The sequence below is a fragment of the Lathyrus oleraceus genome, chromosome 3 (genome assembly GCF_024323335.1).
Source record: "Lathyrus oleraceus cultivar Zhongwan6 chromosome 3, CAAS_Psat_ZW6_1.0, whole genome shotgun sequence".
Taxonomy (NCBI): domain Eukaryota; kingdom Viridiplantae; phylum Streptophyta; class Magnoliopsida; order Fabales; family Fabaceae; genus Lathyrus; species Lathyrus oleraceus.
The window spans coordinates 308243927-308265819 of NC_066581.1; the positions used below are offsets into that span (position 1 = coordinate 308243927).

The window sequence follows — 21893 nt, forward strand, 5'->3', positions numbered from 1 at the left end:
TCTTTTATTTGCTGCGTTAAGAGTTCCACTTGTTGTGAAATGAGTTTGTTTTGGGCAAGAATGACATCGTTCGTCCCAAGTTCAAGCACTCCCGGCTTCTTCAAAGAGTTGCCTCTACTTTGACTTTGGAGATCATTTAGAGCCATTCGATTTATGATATCTGTAGCTTCTTCGGCATTTTTAGACAATAAAGAACCACCCGAGGTAGCATCCAACAAAGTCTTGCAGTTTGGTTAAAGTCCATTTTTGAAAATATGGATTTGAGTCAATTCATCAAAACCATGCCCTTTACATTTCCGAAGCATGGATTTGAATCTTTCCCACGCCTCATTTAATGATTCGTTGGTTCCTTGTGAAAACACTGAGATGGCCGTCTTGGATTCCATGAACCGGTTGTGGGAGAAAAATCTTTCGATGAACTTCTCTTCCAACACGTTCCAATCTGTCATGACGGCAGGTGTTTGATCTAAGTAACAATCTTTTGCTTTGCCGAGCAAAGCGTGGGGAAATAATCTTTTGAACAACGGTAGCTCTTGAGCTTGATCAACTCCGGCCGCCAATGCTATCTCGTAAAATTTGGTGAGAAAAGAAAAGGGATCTTCATGGTCCATTCCGGTGAATGGACTTCCATATAGTAAATTAAGAGTTCCCGTTTTCATCTCGGCTTGCCTTCCCGTGTGGTTGGCAAACTGAGCAGTATTCCTTGGACTGTTTACACATGGAATGGAAATGGGCGGTGGTGGTGGTTCCCTGATAGGTATGAACGGTGGTGGATGTGTGGTAGAAGAACTTTCTCCTTGTTCTTGTCGTTGTCTAGTTTGTTGCCTCCTTCGTCTCGTTCTGCTATTCAGCCTCCTTGCGGTTCTTTCGATCTCGGGATCAAAAAGAAGTTTGTCCACAGGAATCTGCCCTCACATAAAACGAAAGCTGCACACTAAACCAAACAAATTACAAGCACAAGTCAAAAATTCGAAAGCTAAAAATTAAGCAACTATTGCGATGCTCGCAATATCAATTCACAATCCTCGGCAACGACGCCATTTTGTTGATTGTCTTTTTAAGTGTCGGGTTTTTGTTATCGTCGCCACAGGGATTGTGAGATATCGCCGCCGTTCGACAGTTGTTTCAATTCTTAACTCGTAGTAACAAGGGGGTTTTGGTTTTAGTCACGGTATCTTGCATAAAAGTGTGAGAAAATCCGATAAAAGATTTGGTTTTAATATTTGAGAAATATTGCCAAAGTTAGGGTTCGACGATCACTTTGCATGTATATGTTCGATCAACAAAACTTATAAACTCCTTTAGATGATAAACTATTTCACAAAGTCCTCCCAATGTGTTTGTCTCTAACACACATTGTGAGTTTTCCCATTTTGATCCATTGTTTATCTCTAACACAATCTATCAAAATGACAACTTTTTGGTTCAACCTTATGGTGAACAAAATCATTCATTACTATCTCTAGCTAACAAACAAGATTGGATGAAAACCTAGGTAAAGAGTTGGTAAACATCTCTCGATCATAAACCAACACAAAGAGTTTTCAATAAAACAAAGTTTTCACCATATATTCATCATTAAAGAGTCTACAAATGAAGATCATCTCATATACACACAAAGCTTATGACCATCTACATCTAACCTTGACAAAATGAAGAACTTAGCTACTCATTTTCATGGTAGCTTGGTCAACAAGTTTCGAAAGAAGGTTGATCAACATCTGAGTCGAATAATCGAGATTGGATGGGAATCCACCTTCTTTTTGTGAAAGATTGTTAAGAGATGAAGAGAAATGATTTCTAGGTCACAAAGTATCTCTAGAGCAATGCTGGAAAAATATCTCAAAAGTACAAAAGTATGAAGGTGTAAAGTATGGCTCCAAAAAGTAGCCCTTGCTACTTATAGTGCTGCTACTGAGCTGTCATGCTCGCTAGGCGAGCAGAATGGCTCGCCTAGCGAGCCCCAAAATGAGGCACCTGCGCCCAAAGAAATATCCTTTGCCAGATTGGCATGTTTGCTAGGCGAACAAAACCTTCGCTAGGCGAAACCCACGCTTCACCCTTCGCTCCAGCGAGCTTAGGAGGTTTTGCTACTGGAATTGCTCGCTGGGAGCTCGCTAATGGCTCGCTTAGCGAGTGAGTGCTGGCTGCGCTTTTGACCAAGTCTGGACGTGTTCGCTACACCCTTCACTGGCAGCTCGCCTAGCGAGTTTGTTGATGTTTGCTACTGTAAAATACTGGAGCTCTTCGCTGGGTTCTCGCTGGGTGCTCGCCTAGCGAGATCTTCGCCACAGCCCTCGCCTAGCGAGCAAGCTGATGAATGCATCCTTTTTTTGGTCCCTTTGCCAACTTTCTTGTGGCTTCATTTTCTATTCTTTCATGCCTAATTCCTGCACAATAACACACAAATCAAAGGTACCAAGATCGTTTATCATTGTATTGCAATTCATAAAAAACAAAGGTGGTTTCGAACACTTTAGCAAGGAAATGGAGTGAAAGATGCCCATATTTGATAGCTCAAATAAGCACTTTTGGGTTCGGAAGAAGGTTGATCAACATCCGAGTCGAATAATCAAGATTGGATGGGAATCCACCTTCTTTTTGTGAAAGATTGTTAAGAGATGAAGAGAAATGATTTCTAGGTCACAAAGTATCTCTAGAGCAATGCTGGAAAAATATCTCAAAAGTACAAAAGTATGGAGGTGTAAAGTATGGCTCCAAAAAGTAGCCCTTGCTACTTATAGTGCTGCTACTGAGCTGTCATGCTCGCTAGGCGAGCAGAATGGCTCACCTAGCGAGCCCCATAATGAGGCACCTGAGGCACCTGCGCCCAAAGAAATATCCTTTGCCAGATTGGCATGTTCGCTAGGCGAAGCCCACGCTTCACCCTTCGCTCCAGCGAGCTTAGGAGGTTTTGCTACTGGAATTGCTCGCTGGGAGCTCGCTAATGGCTCGTCTAGCGAGTGAGTGCTGGCTGCGCTTTTGACCAAGTCTGGACGTGTTCGCTACACCCTTCGCTGGCTGCTCGCCTAGCGAGTTTGTTGATGTTTGCTACTGTAAAATACTGGAGCTCTTCGCTGGGTTCTCGCTGGGTGCTCGCCTAGCGAGATCTTCGCCACAGCCCTCGCCTAGCGAGCAAGCTGATGAATGCATCCTTTTTTTGGTCCCTTTTCCAACTTTCTTGTGGCTTCATTTTCTATTCTTTCATGCCTAATTCCTGCACAATAACATACAAATCAAAGGTACCAAGATCGTTTATCATTGTATTGCAATTCATCAAAAACAAAGGTGGTTTCAAACACTTTAGCAAGGAAATGAAGTGAAAGATGCCCATATTTGATAGCTCAAATAAGCACTTTTGGGTATCTAACAGTCACTTAATAAGACTTTTATTCTAAGTTGTGGAGCTCGAAGCCTCAAGTCAAAATCTTCAATCAAGACATCCTCAGTCACATCAAGCAGCGGATTATACAAGATAAATCAAAGGTCAACACTTGGTAAACACGATTCAATTTGTACGAAACGAGCCTTAAGTAATAGGGAATGACAAGACAAAGTCTCTCCTATCCTCTTCTAGAGCGAATTTGCGTATGGGGCGTAGGCCCCAAATATTCAAAGTGTTCGCCCTTATTCATAGACTTTAGTACAATACAAATCAATTAAACTACCAAGTCTTCTTCACACAAGATCAACATTAACACAAGGATCAACAATGGAAATTCTTCACCAACGACTTGTAGGTCAAGAGAAGTATCATGCGCTATGAGGCTTAACTAATAGGGAATGATGAGACGGAGTCTCTCCTATCCTCATCTAGAGCGACTTTGCGTATGAGGCATAGGCCCCAAATATTCAAAGCGTTTGCCCTTATTCATGGACTCTAGTGTGATTCCTATCAATCAACTGTCAAGTCTCTCTTATCAATTCATCTCTCCATTTTAATCATTTCAATTCAACCATTCGATCATCTTTTCTTTTTCCTCCTTAATCACCTTGTTTTCAGCCACCGTAGGCTGAACTACGAAAGCTCTGATTTCCTTATTGCATTATATGGATACGTAGGCAGGAGAATTCAGATTCTTCGTGAGCTACCTTATCTATATTATCTATTCCTACCTTATTTATCAATCTATTCTATTTTAACAATCAATCATTCAACCCTCCTTCAATGTTAGACTCTCCTCTGATGGAGTTCAGACTCTGGCATTCAAATCAGTTCGTACTTTGGAACCATACTCTTCTGCTCTGATGAAGTTCAGACTCTGGCATTCAAATCAGTTCCTTTGCCTTATATAGTTCAGACTATGGCATGCTTATAAATCTTGCCCATGGAGTTCAGACTCTGGCAACCTTTGACATTGACTTGAAATTCAGACTTTGAGATTATATCTCTATTGCCCTCTTTTGAGTTCAGACTCTGGGAATCCATTCCTTGCCTTGTATTTAGTTTAGATTATGGCATTCATCTATCTTGCCCTATGGGGTTCTGACTCTGGAAATATCTCAGTTGTCCTTGTGCTTGATCACCATCTTTGGTTAATACCACATCCTTGCTTGTTAAGCGATCTACCTTGCCTCTGGGCAATTCTATCGAATCTCTCTTTGCTTTCATCCATAGTGGGATGAACTACGATTGCTCTAATTTTCTCATTTCACGATGAGAATACGTAGGCACGAGGGTTCGAATCCTCCACGGGCATACTTATTTACCATTCCTGCCTTAGGGAATTCCTTCCATTCATCTCCATGGAACATTAATCACGACCTACATTCACATACTACCTTCCTTCACTTCATGTGATATACCTATTCTTTGAGCCAAATACAATATTTCTTTGTGCTCCATCTTGTACCTCCTTGTGAACCAAGATTTGTTTAGCTTGTACCCAAACACTTAATTCTTTCTTTTCCGGTTGTTCCAATACAATGATACTGCGTTGTAGGCCCTCACTTGTTGGTCCATACCTGTTTACTCTTGGGTTCATGTTTCACCCTTTTTGGAGTTAAAAACATAATTCTTTGGTTCAGACCATACTTCAATCACACTTCTTTTCACCTCCCACTTCTAGTTCCTTGAACTACGAAGCTCTGAATTCCTCATTTCACTATGAGGATACGTAGGCATGAGGACCCCAATCCTCAACGAACACTTAATCTATTTCTTTCCCTTTTCCCCCATTCTTTTGCGAGTAATCTTTAGATATCACACTCATTCGAGCAAGAACAATCAAAACGGTTCCCATTGAGTACCATGGATGTTTTAGGTTCTAATACCTTCCCCTTGCATAACCGACTTCCTTACCCAGCATATCTCTTTCCCCCGGGTTTTATCGATGTTTTCCCTTTCCTTCTGGAATAAATAAAGCTTGATGATGACTATGTTGTATGTTCGAGCGTGCGATACGTTCGGGTATATTTCTGCTAGCTTCACATACAGTTGAAGATGATGAAGTTATGAATTATACTCTAGAAGACATCATTCGTGATATTAGAGTTGATGCTTTCGATAATGCCAATATGGTAGATACTTTGCAAAGAGATGTGGAATATTTGTTGTATCCGGGATGTAATTTTTTTACAAGATTGTCAGTTGTGTTAAGACTATTTAATCTTAAGGCAAGGGATGAGTGGTTGGATAAAATTTTCACTAAATTGCTTGAATTATTGAAAGAAATGCATCCCTAACACGCTGTCGAACCGTAATTATGAGGCCAAGAAGATATTATTTCTAATGGGTTTGGACTATGCCAAAATACATGCATGTCATAATGATTACATATTATATAGAAAAGATTTTGAAAACATGAAGGAGTGCCCGAGGTGTGAGGAGTCGCGCTACAAGAAGAAGGACAATGGTGTTGATGATGATGGTGATGTAACTATCAAGGGTGTTCATGCCAAGATGATGTGGTACCTTGCGATAATTTCAAGGTTCAAAAGATTTTTTGCTAATGTTAGTGACACAAAGAATATTAGATGGCATATAAATGAAATAGTGTGTGATGGAAAAAATTTCCATGTAGTTGATTCATTGCAATAGAAGAAAATTGATTTCTTGTATCCATGTTTTTCCCTTGAACCGAGGAACCTTAGACTTGGATTTGCCACCAAAGGAATGAACCCTTTTGGTAATTTGAGTACTAACCATATTTCATGGCATTTCTTTTCATACTTTACAACCTATCTCCATGTTTGTGCCTGAAGCGCAAGTATATGATGTTATCTTTGATGATTTCGGGTCCAAAATAACCAGGGAAAGACATTGATGTTTATTTAACGCCACTGATTGAATATTTAAGACTTTTATAGGAGGAATGTGTTGATGTTGATGATGCGTATATAGGTGATAACTTTAGGTTGCGTGCCATGTTGTTTTTCACAATCAATGACTTTCCTGCATACCGTAATTTATCTAAATACAACGTCAAAGGACATAAAGTGTGCCCTATATGTGAAGTTGATACATGTCACCATCAATTACAAAATGGAAATCAAGATGGTAAATTGATCCTTCTAACACTATGTGGTCAATTGTTCTTCAAGGTAAACATTTCTTCGATAGTACTGATGAAAAATTAAGATTTTAACTATGAGATGCCTTGTTTAGCAACACATGTATGCCAAGCATCTGAAGAAAATGATTCAGATGATATGCATGCTATTCATCGTGATCAGGAATATGGGATATGGGGAAACTAATAAGTAAATGTTTTATATCCCTTTGAAATTTATAATTAATCGTTTTAGTCTTTTTTAATCATTGTACTATATATTTAACGTTGGTTTTGATTGACCTAATTATTTTCAAATGTTGTTCAAACTATAGGTGCTTAGGACCACTAACGATTCCTATTGGACAGCCTACAAAATTTTCCATTTTGGTTATTGCTTTTGTTTTATAATCCTTGGTTTTAGTTTTGAAAATGGTTATGTAATACATGTTCCAAAAAATATGGTTCAATATTCAAGAATATGGTTCTGTAAATGGTTTTGTAATACAGGTGCAAACGATAATACAAAAAAAAAAACTTTATCCCTCGATGATTACATCAAACTAAGGTAATAACATTGAGAAATTACCTAGGTATTTACATAAAGTTGAGGTAATAACATTGGGCGTGCCATCTTGCATGTCTCTCTTCACCTCACCTACAACATAAAAAGAAGAATACCATAGTAGCATTGCACTACATAAAAAAAATTAAACAATAATAAAAAATAAAAATAAAATTAAAAAGAAATAAAAACAAAAACAAATCTAATCTAATCGTAAAAAATATTAAATCTAAATATAGAATAATCAGCTGAAAATCTAAATATAAATCCAAATTTAAATCTAAATATAAAAAAAATAGATAATAAAAATACAAACAAATAAATAAAATTAAACCTAATAAGCTTTGCACAAAAATGGCCTTGTTGAAATTTACAATCCCCGACAACAATGCTAAAAACATGATGACTTATGAGCAAGTGTATCGATAGTGTCGAAGTAATATAAAAGGATATCAATTATGAGAATTAAAAATACAAATGTGTGTTTTTCAAATGGTTTTTTGCGATAAATAAATTGGTTCTAAATTCAATAACGAGAAAGCGATTAGGCTTTACTTGAATCTCTTGTATTGTCCCTTGTTGATGTTTAATGCATAATAAGAATCGTAATGTCGTTATATTTTCACGGAGAACTAACAAAACCTAATCTAATCGTAAAATACATTAAATCTAAATCTAGAATAATCAGCTGAAAACCTAAATCTAAATCCAAATTTAAATCTAAATCTAAAAAAATGAAATAGATAAAAAAAATAGAAACAAATAAATAAAATTAAACGTAATAAGTTTCACACAAAAATGGCCTTGTTGAAATTTACAATTCCCGACAACAACGCTAAAAACTTGATGAGTTCTCAGCAAGTGTATCGATAGTGTCGAAGTAATATGAAAGGATATCAATTATGAGAATTAAAAATACAAATGTGTGTTTTTCGAATGGTTTTTTTGTGATAAATAAATTGTTCTAAATACAATAACGAGAAAGCGATTAGGCTTTACTCGAATCTCTTGTATTGTCCCTTGTTGATGTTTAATGCATAATATGAATGGTAACGTCGTTATATTTCACGAAGAACTAACAAAACCACTATACCCAATCCCTTGGTGTATAGCTCACTAACTTCTACTAGAGGTCTCATATCCCTATTCAACCGACATAATTGAAGTTAGGCGTTATTATGGTGTACACATTCAAATGCCACTACTAGAGGGTGTATGTAATGGGAATGCCTTGCTTTTTTAAAAATAAATCTATTACCTCGATTTATTGAAAATCCGACATAAATATATGCTCATGGTTTAAGATTCGATTCCTACCTCCTCCGGTTTTATTTTTTATATGGAACCAAAAAGGCGTCTTTAATTTTTATAGATTTTACGTCGGATATGTTACCTTAGTTTTCATGAAAACCGAGATAAATACTCTCTAATTTTTCATTCTTTTGGGAATCAAAAAGGCGCTTTATTTTTTAAAGATTTTAGGTCAGATATGTTACCTCGGTTTTCAGTATAACTGCGATAAATATTCTTTATGTTTTTTATTCCCTCAGTGTCTACCTCATTCACTTCTCGAGCCTTAGCCAAAGAACACTTATTCTCCAACCAACAAACGAACACTTATTCTCCAAGGAGCCTTAGCGAACGAAAAAACCCTCTCACTATTATTCTCCGCAATGTTATTATTTTTGTTGTTATTCTTATTGTTGCTTTGATCCATTATTGTTGTTGTTGTTATTGTTGTTATTGAAAAGCTTTATTTTTGTTGGATGTGTACTATTTTTATTTTGTTTCCAAAATCTTTTATGTGGTTATGTATCGTAGTTGGATGAAAGTCAATAAATTAAGTATAGCTTATGAGAATGGATTGAAACAATTTATTGATCTCGCTGAAAAAAACCTTCATGACAATAATGATATTTTTTGATGTCCTTGTAAAAACTGCTTTAATACAAAAAAAAAACATCATAGGGATGTTATATTCAATAATTGTGATTGTGATGGAATTATTCAAAATAAAATGAAATGGGTATTACATGGTGAAGCAACAAAAAAGAAACATATGTCACATACAGTTGAAGATGATGACGTTATGAATGATACTCTAGAAGACATAATTCATGATATTAAAGTTAATGCTCTCGAGAATGCTAATATGGTAAATACTTTACGAAGAGATGTGGAATATTCGTTGTAACCAGGATGCAATTTTTTTACAAGATAGTCAGTTGTGTTAAGACTATTTAATCTTAAGGCAAGAGATGGGTGGATGGATAAAAGTTTCACTGAATTGCTTGAAATATTGAAAGAAATGCATCCCTAACACATTGTAGAATCGTAAATATGAGGTCAAGAAGATATTGTGTCCAATGGGTTTGGACTATGTCATAATACATGCATGTCGTAATGATTGCATATTATATAGAAAATATTTTGAAAACATGAAGGAGTGCCCGAGGTATGAGGAGTTATGCTATAACAAGAAGGACAGTGGTGTTGATGATGATGATGGTGTAACTAGCAAGGGTGTTCCTGCCAAGGTGATCTGGTACCTAGCGATAATTTTAAGGTTCAAGAGATTGTTTGCTAATGTTAGTGAAACAAAGAATAATAGATGGCATACAGATGAAATAGTGTATGATGGAAAAATTCTCCATGTAGTTGATTCACTACAATGGAAGAAAATTGATTCCTTGTATCCAGATTTTTCCCCTTGAACCGAGGAACTTAGGCTTGGATTTGCCACCAACGGAATGAACCCTTTTGGTAATTTGAGTACTAACCATATGTCATGGCATATTCTTCACATACTTTACAACCTATCTCCATGTTTGTGCCTGAAGCGCAAGTATATGATGTTATCGATGATGATTTCGGGTCCAAAACAACCAGGGAACGTCATTGATGTTTATTTAACGCCATTGATTGAATATTGTAGACTTTTTTTGGAGGAAGGTGTTGATGTTGATGATGCATATACAAGTGATAACTTTAGGTTGCGTGCCATATTGTTTTTCACAACCAATGACTTTCCTGCATATGGTAATTTATCTAAATACGACGTCAAAGGACATAAAGTGTTCCCTATATGTGAAGTTTATACATGTCACCTCCAATTACAAAATCGAAATCAAGATGGTAAATTGATCCTTCTAACACTATATGGTCAATTGTTCTTCAAGGTAAACATCTTCGCGATAGTACTGATGAAAGTCAAGATTTTAACTATGAGACGCCTTGTTTAGCAACACATGTATGTCAAGCATTTGAAGAAAATGATTCAGATGATGTGCATGCTATTCGTTGTGATCATGAATATGGGATTTGGGGAAACTAGTAAGTAAAAGTTTTATATCCCTTTGAAATTTATAATTAATCATTTTACTTTTTTTAATCATTGTACTATATATTTAACATTGGTTTTGATTGATCTAATTATTTTCAAATGTTGTTTAAACTATAGGTGCTTAGGACTAATGACGAATCCTATTAAACAACCAACAAAATTTTCCATTTTGGTTATTGCTTTTGTTTCATAATCCTTTGTTTTAATTTTGAAAATGGTTATGTAATACATGTTCCAAAAAATATGGTTCTATATTCCAGAATATGGTTCTGTAAATGGTTTTGTAATACAGGTGCAAACGACAGTACAAAAAAACAAACTTTATCCCTCGATGTTTACATAAAACTGAGGTAATAACATTGAGAAATTACCTAGGTATTTACATAAAGTCGAGGTAATGACATTGGGCGTGCCATCTTGCATGTCTGTCTTCACCTCGCCTACTACATAAAAAGAAGAATACCTTATTAGCATTGTACTAGATAAAAAAATTGAACAATAACAAAAATTAAAAAGAAAAACTAAAACTAAAATTAAAAAGAAATAAAAACAAAAACAAATATAATCTAATCGTAAAAAATATTAAATTTAATTCTAGAATAATCAGTTGAAAATCTAAATCTAAATCTAAAAAAAATAGAAAAAAATAGAAACAAATAAATAAAATCAAACCTAATAAGCTTCACACAAAAATGACCTTGTTGAAATTTACAATCCCTGACAACGACTCCAAAAACTTGATGACTTCTCAGCAAGTGTATTGGTAGTGTCGAAGCAATATGAAAACAAATCAATTATGAGAATAAAAATTACAAATGTGTGTTTTTCGAATGGTTTTTTACGATAAATAAATTGGTTCTAAATTCAATAACGAGAAAGCGATTAGGCTTTACTCGATCCTCTTATATTGTCCCTTGTTGATGTTTAATGCATAATATGAATGGTAATATCGTTATATTTTCACGGAGAACTAACAAAACCACTATACCAAATCCCTTGGTGTATAGCTCACTAACTTCTACTAGAGGTCTCACATCCTTATTACGGTGTATACATTCAAATGCCACTACTAGATGGTGTTTGTAATGGGAACGTCTTGTTTATTTTAAATCAATCTATTACCTCGGTTTTTTGAAAAGCCGACATAAATATGTGCTTATGGTTTAAGATTCGTTCTCAGCTCCTGAGGTTTTATGTTTTATATGGAACCAAAAAGGCGTCTTTAATTTTTATAGATTTTACGTCGGATATGCTACCTCAGTTTTCATGAAAACCGAGATAAATACTCTCTAATTTTTCATTCTTTTTTGGAACCAAAAAAGCGCTTTTATTTTTTTAAAGATTTTACGTCAGATATGTTACCTCAGCTTTCGGTATAACAGCGATAAATATTCTTGATGTTTTTTATTCCCTCGGTGTCTACCTCATTCACTTCTCGAGCCTTAGCGAAAGAAGACTTATTCTACAATCAATCAAAGAACACTTATTCTCCAAGGAGCCCTAGCGAACGAAAAAACCCTCTCACTATTATTCTCCACAACGTTATTATTTTTGTTGTTATCCTTGTTGTTGCTTTGATCCATTATTGTTGTTGTTATAGTTGTTATTGAGAAGCTTTATTTTTGTTGGATGTGTACTATTTTTATTCTTTTCCAGAATCTTTATGTGGTTATGTATCGTAGTTAGATGAAAGTCAATAAATTAAGTATAAAATGAGAATGTATTGAAACAATTTCTTGATCTCGCTGAAAAAAACCTTCCTGACAATAATAAGATTTTTGATGTCCTTGTAAAAACTGCTTTAATACAAAAAAAATATCATAGGGATGTTATATTCAATCACTGTGATTGTGATGGAATTATTCAAAATTATACGAAATGGGTATGGTATGGTGAAGCGATAAAAAAGAAACCTATGTCACATACAGTTGAAGATGATGAAGTTATGAATGATACTCTAGAAGACATCATTCGTGATATTAGAGTTGATGCTTTCGAGAATGCTAATGTGGTAGATACTTTGCGAAGAGATGTGGGATATTCGTTATATCCAGGATGTAAGTTTTTTACTAGATTTTCAGTTGTGTTAAGACTATTTAATCTTCATGCAAGAGATGGGTTGACGGATAAAAGTTTCACTAAATTGATTGAATTATTGAAAGAAATGCATCCCTAACACGTGGTTGAACCGTAATTATGAGGCCAAGAAGATATTGTGTCCAATGGGTTTGGACCATGTCAAAATACATGCATGTCGTAATGATTGCATATTATATATAAAAGATTTTGAAAACATGAAGGAGTGCCCGAGGTGTGAGGAGTTATGCTACAAGAAGAAGGACAATGGTGTTGATGATGATGATGGTGTAACTAGCAAGGGTGTTCCCTCCAAGGTGATGTGGTACCTGGTGATAATTTCAAGGTTCAAGATATTGTTTTCTAATGTTAGTGACACAAAGAATATTAAATTGCATACAAATGAAATAGTGTGTGATGGGAAAATTGTTCATGTAGTTGATTCACTGCAATGGAAGAAAATTGATTCATTGTATCAAGATTTTTCCTTTAAACCGAGGAATCTTAGGCTTGGACTTGCCACCAAAGGAATGAACCCTTTTGGTAATTTGAGTACTAACCATATGACATGGCATGTTCTTCTCATACTTTACAACTTATCTCCATGATTATGCATGAAGCGTGAGTATATGATGTTATCGATGATAATTTCGGGTCCAAAACAACCAGGGAACGACATTGATGTTTATTCAACGCCACTTATTGAAGATTTAAGACTTTTGTGGGAGAAAAATGTTGATTATGATGATGTGTATACATGTGATAACTTTAGGTTGCATTCCACGTTGTTTTTCACAATCAATGACTTTCCTGCATACGGTAATTTGTCTAAATATAGCGTAAAAGGACATAAAGCGTGTCGTATATGTGAAGTTGATACATGTCACCACCAATGACAAAATGGAAATCAAGATGGTAAATTTATCCTTCTAACACTATATGGTCAATTGTTCTACAAACATATCCCCGATAGTACTGATGAAAATCAAGATTTTAACTATGAGATGCCTTGTTTAGCAACACATGTACATCAAGCTTCTAAAGAAAATGATTCAGATGATGTGCATGCTACTCGTCGTGATCATGAATATGGGATATGGGGAAACTAGTAAGTAAATATTTTATATCACTTTGAAATTTACAATTAATCATTTTACTCTTTCTTAGTCATTGTACTATATATTTAAAGTTGTTGTTGGTTGACCTAATTATTTTCAAATGTTGTTCAAACTATAGGTGCTTAGAACCACCGACGAATCATATTGGACAACCTACACAATTTTTCATTTTGGTTATTGCTTTTGTTTCATAATCCTTTGTTTTAGTTTTGAAAATGGTTATGTAATACATGTTCCAAAAATATGGTTCTATATTCAAGAATATGGTTATGTAAATGGTTTTGTAATACATGTGCAAACGATGGTACAAAAAAAACTTTATCCCTCGACGTTTACATAAATGTGAGGTAATAACATTGAGAAGTTACCTAGGTATTTATATAAAGTCGAGGTAATAACATTGGGCGTGCCATCTTGCATTTTGTCTTCACCTCGCCTACAACATAAAAAGAAGAATATCTTAGTAGCACTGCACTAGATAAAAAATTAAACAATAATAAAAATCGAAAACAAAAATTAAAAATTAAATTAAAAAGAAATAAAAACAAAAAAAATCTAATCTAATCCAAAAAAAATATTAAATCTAAATCTAGAATAATCAGCTGAAAATCTAAATCTAAATCTAAACAAAATAGAAACAAAAATAAAAAAAAAACAAAAAAAACTAAACCTAATAAGTTTCGCACAAAAATGGCTTTGTTGAAATTTACAATCCCCGATAACGACGCTAAAAACTTGATGACTTCTCAGCAAGTGTACCGATAATGTTGCAGTAATATGAAAATATATCAATTATGAGAATTAAAAATACAAATGTGTGTTTTTCGAATGGTTTTTTGTGATAAATAAATTGGTTCTAAATTCAATAACGAGAAAGTGATTAGGCTTTACTCGAATCTCTTGTATTGTCCTTGTTGATGTTTAATGCATAATATGAATGGGAATGTCGTTATATTTTCACGGAGAACAAACAAAACCACTATACCCAATCCCTTGGTGTATAGCTCACTAACTTCTACTAGAGGTCTCATATCCCTATTAAACCGGCATAAGTGAAGTTAGGCGTTATTACGGTGTATACATTCAAATGACACTACTAGAGGTATCATTTCCCTATTCAACCAGTGTAAGTAGATTAATTGCCTTAGTTCGGACGCATAGGCTAAGAGTCAGTATTCCCTATATGTCCAATATTATATTAACAATGTATCACAAATAATACGCATTACACACAAGAGGCAATCCAATAAAAATACAACTTCAATTATTCATGTAATATCAAATTAAACATATATGCCAATAGGTTCAATACAAGTTCATCTCATAAAATCTAATATAGAGTAAATTAGCTACTCCTCTTACAACAATAAATTACCAAGATAGGTGATTAAGTTTGCATGAAAATCCCTTGATGAAACTGCCCTCCAATGGTTTCCAATGCTCCCAAAATCACTCTCATGGTGCACCTTGCCGTCACTTTTTGTCTCCAAATCATAACACTAGAAAAAGTGTCAAAAATCTCCTTTTGAAGTTCTCAGAACGCATCAGAAAAGCCCAGAAAACATACCTATCGCGCACCATCGCACGTGATTGCTTTCCATCGCGTGCACGATACTTTCCATAACGCGCATGATTTTTCTAGAATGTAGATCTCTGTTTTACCTTTCTTTTGCAAAAAACCTCGTCTCAAAACGAGTTGCAGAACTCCATATATGATCAAACTACTAGACAAACGCCATGATGTAAATTGTGTTAAGAAATTACTCATTTCTTATTAATTTCTTCATGATTTCTTGGATTTTCTTTGTTTCTTCGACTTCTTCACTTTATTCATATTTCTTCATATTTAGCTCATATTTAACTCGAAATTCCATCGAATTCATCGCAAGTACTCATAAAAATCATGTAACGACAAATAATAGGTTAAAGGTCAGTATCCCCTATACGTCCATATCATATTAACAGTTATTACAAAATAATACATATTACACACAAGAGGCACTTAAATAAAAATATAACTTCAATTATTCATATAATATCAAATTAAACATATATCCCAACAAGTTCAATACAAGTTCATCTCATAAAACTTAATCTAGAGTAAATTAGAAACTCATATTACAACAATAAATTACCAAGATAGGTGATCAAGTTTGCATGAAAATCCCTTGAAGAAATTGGCCTCCAATGGCTTTCAATGCTCCCAAAATCTCTCCCCTAGTGCTTCTTGGTGTCACTTTCTATCTCAAAATCATAACACTAGAAAAAGTGGAAAAATTGTCTTTTAAAGCTGTCAGAACGGGTCAGAATGCGTCAGAAAGGCCCAGAAAACAGACCTATCGTGAGCCCATCGTGCGGCATCTTGCACGTGATTGCTTTCCATCACACGCACGGTACTTTCCATCACGTGCATGATTATTCCAAAATGTAGATATCCTTTTTAGCTTTCTTTTGAAAAAAAAATCTTCTCAAAACGAGTTACGAAACTCTAGATATGATCAAATTACTGGACAGGCGCCATGATGTAAATTGTGCTAAAAAATACCTGTTTCTTCATAATTTCTTCTCCATTTCTTGGATTTTCTTTTTTTCTTCGACTTCTCCAGTTTATTCATATTTCTTCATATTTAGCTCATATTTAATTCAAAATTCTATCAAATTCATTATAAATACTTATAAAAATCATGTAATGAAAAAATGTCATCATGATCCAATCAACTATCCCAACAAACCTTATGTTGTTAAAGACCTTTGTTTTGTGATCCTATTTGCATTCTCTCTTTGTTTAACCTGTATGTGATAAAGGCATAGTCATATTGTTTATAAAGATGATAAATTACAAGTTTATCCACTATTTATACTGAATTGGTTGTTTTCATAATATTACTTATCAGGTGAGTTAATAAGTGTCCTTAAATTTATATGTGAAAACACGTAATTTTAGCACTTATCATTGACCACAAAGAAAATCAACCCACAAAGAAATAGATGCAAAATATAAACCTAATTTCGTGCAGTTGTTCTGATCGGCCTACCATGTTGAAAGCATTTTAGAAATATATTGGGAGCATAGCCAAAGAACCATCTCCATGTTTCCTTCTCAACATCATGTTTGCATTGTGAAAAATGACCTCACCACCACTTAATACCCCGACTATAAAATGAATGTTATTGAGACATTTTTCCACATTTTTACTAACACTTTTCATAGATAACTTGGATACCATACACCTTTAAATAAAACTTGCAGTAAAATGGTGTATCCCACCATCAAAATCAAGGGCTCGAAAGCTACAAAATCAGTCAAACTTATTATGTATCTTGCTCATAGGCATAAGTTAACTACTAGAGCGACTACACATAAAAGATCTATTGCCACAATATAACATTTTCCATATAATGTGTCTAATATGTGTTAGGTTTGCAAACCATTTATACCATACAATGTCTCTTTGGGACACTAAAATTCACTTGAGAATATTGTCAATTCATCCATAAAGGGTATGGGTGTTCAAGATGCAGTTTGGGCGATTTTTACACTAAAAATCATCTGAACCGTAAGAAAAAAAAGTATGCGGTTTGGTTTGGTTCGGTTGGCTTTTAGAAATAAAACCGAACCAAACAAATGCGGTTTGGGTTGATTTGATTTTTTACAAGACTTTTATTGAGCCATACATACACCTATAGAGAACAACATAACTTTGTGTTTAGTCATTCATAGATTACCAAATAACAATAAAACTCATCATATATAGACAAAAACTTATCATTTAATATATAAAAATAAGATTAGACAAAAGTGGAATAAATAACATAAAATAGTAGCATAAAAAAATATCAAAAATAGTATAATAAAAAAGAAAAAATAGAGGAGAGGAGAGATTAGAGAGGAAAAAAAAGAAAGAACAAAAGAGATGCGAGATTAGAGATAAAAAATGCGATAAAAACGTAATTGGAAGAGAAATCAATAACATAAAAATGAGTAGATAAAAGAAAAGAGCTTAGACATTAGAGTAAAAGACGTGAGATATACATGGAAAAGAAGATGAGAAGAATGTGTGATACTACTAGGAGAGATTTGAGAAGGTTGAAACTAAAACCATTAGTGTGATTAAGAGAATATATGTAAGTTTAAGGCATAATAGGTATGGGTTTTTGGTTGGATATGGGATAAATGAAGTTTGGGTTGTAACATATTCGGTTTGGTTTGGTTTAGCTCGGTTTCCAAAATACAAACCGCAAACAAAACCAAATCGTGCGGATTTATTAATAAATGGTCCAAACACATCCGGACCAATTACAATTTTTTACGATTTCGATTTGGTTTGGTTTTGTTTGCGGTTTTCTATTAGGTTGGTTCGGGTTTGGACACCCCTAATAAAGGGTGCTTAAAATAACATGATGGTTGAGAGCTTGTACGAGTGTTTAACCTCCAAAATCTTCATTGTATCTCCATTATAAGGGAGAATTTTGATGATCTCAACACTTTCATAACCATTGTTAAATGTCCATTTGCAACCTTACGAAGGAAATGTTGATGTTAATGTCCATCATTTTATCTTTCTTTTCAAGATGAGCTCCTTCATAACCCATATCATATTGTCTAAAGTTGTTCAACACACTATTAACTAACTTGGCGAGACAACTACTTCTATCTAAGTAGCCAAGTAACATAAAACGTGATGATGTTGCAAGAACTTCTGATTTCCAAACTTGTGATCCCGCTATTTTGAGTCTTGAACACTTGTAAATAGTAAACAAGAAAGAAGTAACAACCATTCCAAGCACATGCATAACTTGGCTCAACGACCAACTTTTAAAGAGTCTCTTTCAAAAGAAAATGAGACATCAACTAAGAGATATACTCTTCACATAGAAGATAGGTGTTAGAGGTCTCTCTAACAGCCCTGCGTCCAAAACTAGTCCCTCCTTTGCACTAAGGGTATTTGGGTTCTTTTGTATCAGGGCCTTTTAGACTTTTAGGATAATAACATGTCTAAGTCATGACATGAATACTCATACGCATTCCACACATCCATTGTTCGACCATCCTCTAAAACAACTCCAACGCCATAAACAAACTCTAACCACTATCAATGACTTCCCATATTGTATTTTTTTATTTGTCATGATAAAAGTGTGGCGTGTTAACATCATATTAAAAATTCCTTTACTCTCATTCCTACGATCTGAACATCAAGGAAACTCCTTAAATAGACAATACAAACCTCCTTTCAAAATAGAAATCTATCTTCTCTACGAAATACAAATAACGTCACATTGAAAAATTTCAACAAGCATTGTGACATCAATTAAAACAAGAATTCTCGTGTCCTATAATAGTCAAGGACGGAATTATATACATTATTACTATGGGGGCACGTGCCCTTCTAAATTTTTTAAAAAATATTTAAATATTATTATATATATAGAATAATTAATAAATAAAATATTTATCTAAAATAGTATAGTTCATCAATTAATTGAAAGAGTATTATAGTCATGAGTATATTATTAGAAATTATATATGAATAATTGTTTAGGATCCTGTTCAAGATGATTATGAGTTTTTATTTTGAATGTCAATTTCAAAATCAAAATATATTAGGCAAAAGTATAGTTAAATTAGTTTTGTACTTAATTTTAAAATAATTTTTTACTAAATTTTTAAAAAATATAAGTTATTTTAACATTAAGATGTCAAGATTTAGAAAATTACATAGATAAATTTTTATAAAAAGAATATCAAATATCTTTTAAAGATAAATTTCATTAAAAATAAATAAAACATATATTTATATTTTAAAAATAATAATTATATTATACTACAAATTTATAAATTATATCTCCAATAATTTAAAATTTCTAACTATGATAGTAGAATTTGAAGAAAACATGGTGTGGTTTAAAAAAATTGGTACATGATGCTCACGGGAATTCCTCGTACACTCCGACATACATTGATTCAATATTCACTTTTTCTTAAGGACAATAACATGGCTTTTTACTTTATTTTAAATATTCATATTGTTATGTAAAGCTATTTTGTCCTAATACTGCTTTCTAACATATACAAACAAACATTGGTAAAAAATAGTATTAAAACAAACATCTATATAATAAAATGTAAAAATATTTTATCAACCATAGCTCTTAACCTCATTAAATCAACAAAGAAGATTCTTAAAAAAAACACTAAAAGATCTATTTCTAAATATTAGTATATCAATATCAAGAGATATAAAGTTAATTTTTTAAAAAATTGATGGTTAAAATTATTGAACTAATTAAGAAATAAAATGATAGATGTAGTTAGTAATGTGTGCAACACAAACACAAGGTTGGTCACATAATAATATTCATGAACTAACTGATTAGTACTACTAACTACTAACATTAAATTTCACAACTACCATACACCAAAACCTCATCTCCTTTCACATTTTTTTTTTCAATTTAACTTCTCTCCATCTCAACAACCACCGTACCATTTTCCGGCAACCCATCTCCGGCAGCCTCAATATATGAAGAAACAGTCTTGGAATCTTTCTCAAGAAGTGAATTTCGACAATTAGGACAAGAAGAATGCGACACCAACCACGTGTCAATACACCTAACATGAAACCCGTGATTACACTTTGGCAGCATTCGAACTTTGTCTTCTTTCTCGAATTCTCCGAGACAAATGGAACACTCCGTCGCCGGAATATTCTGTCCGCTACCGTAAACCGCCACCGGAATTTGACTCAGCTCACGCTTTTTTAGTCCTGTTTTGTTCAACCTCGCTGTCGTTTGTGCCGGTGTTTCTTCTGAGAATCTTCTACTGCATCGCATGGCGCATCGAGCTATGGTGTTCAACCCCAAAGCGCATATTAATGCGCATAATAGTGCAGCTAGTATAATCACCATGTTTGTATCGAAATTCTCTGCGTTAATGAATGAGTCGTTTGTGTTGTTTACGTATGATGGTGGAATACTCATCTCAGTGTCGAGAAATCGGCGTTTCATGATTCCGATTGTGAAAATCTTGAAGCTTTAGGGTGAAAAAATTGTTGGATTTTTTCTTAATGCTAGAGAATTTGATGGGGTAGTGTGTGTTTTTGTGGTGGTAGTGGTTTTCAATTTTGTATAGTAGTAGAAATTTATGGTAGTGGGTGAAGTTATAGAAACAGTCAGTGAAACAATCTACACCGTTTGATTAGGATGGAACAACTCATGTATTAATTTTTTTTTAGAATTATTCATAATATAAAAAAATTATTTGAAAAAGCTGTACGATTTTGAAAGTTTTCACATAGAATTGAGATGGTACAAAAATCTTTCAATTTAATCAGAAATCTCATATTCGAACTCAATCCTAAACACGTAGATGTATAAGTGTTATCTTTGGTGAACGGAGGAAAATGAAAGTATTAAGCTTGTTTTTGGAGGGTAGCACTAATCCAAATTGGGGACCGTTTTCTGCAGCTTGTTTGATTATTCAGAATGGTCCTGGCTGGTACATTAATTAATGATATAAAAACAAAACTTTAAAAATAATGCAATTGAAAATGATTGGAGAACATAGAGTTAATGAAATTGTTTACCTTGGATTCATAAATGAAAATAATTGATGTTATTCTGCATAGTCACAAGAGAGGTTAGTGAGATTTAGATTAGTGCCTTGAAGTAGAATTTATAGCAATTGGGGTTGTTTAGTTGTTGGCCTTAAAAGGGATAAAGTTAAAACTCAACTAATCAATTATCTAAGTTATTATGTATAAATAAAATGAAGATGCAAAGTGAATCTATAACTAGTTAAAATAAACAGTGTCTTCACATGGTTTGCTTACCTAATTATAATTTAAATAAATTGTAATAAAACTTTAATAAACAGGTTTAGTACCAATTACTACCAAATATAACGGGAGAGAATCCTTTGCTTGAACACCAACTCATTTATTTGTTTGTAATCACATTGTTCTGTTTTGTCCGCCATGCAGTTAATGCTTTTAAATGGTGGCGATCTAACAATAAAATTAAAACAGTAGTAGTATAGTATAGGTTGAGTTAAATTCAATATAATCTTAAAATAGTGAAGTTATTCTAATAAAAGAAAATACTCTACAAGATCAATAGAAAATATTTTCTTGAATTGATTTGCTTGCGTTCTCTCGGGTTTTAGCATATTAAATGAGTTAGTGTTCAAGTTTAATGGAGATCTATTGATTTGTGATTTTTAAAGACTATTTTGATTTTTCTTTTCCAATTCTTAAAATTGATTTTTAAATATTGTTTATGTATTTTCCAAGTGATTATAA

At 33.7% G+C, this 21893-nt stretch overlaps 1 protein-coding gene across 1 annotated transcript; it reads right to left on the bottom strand.

Annotated features, from left to right (window-relative positions):
* Positions 1 to 19880: 19880 nt before the first annotated feature.
* Positions 19881 to 21187, bottom strand: LOC127127312 (RING-H2 finger protein ATL74). Its single transcript, XM_051056462.1, has one exon. It carries the CDS (start codon positions 20599 to 20601, stop codon positions 20050 to 20052), a length of 552 nt encoding a protein of 183 aa, XP_050912419.1. The 5' UTR covers positions 20602 to 21187; the 3' UTR covers positions 19881 to 20049.
* Positions 21188 to 21893: the final 706 nt, after the last annotated feature.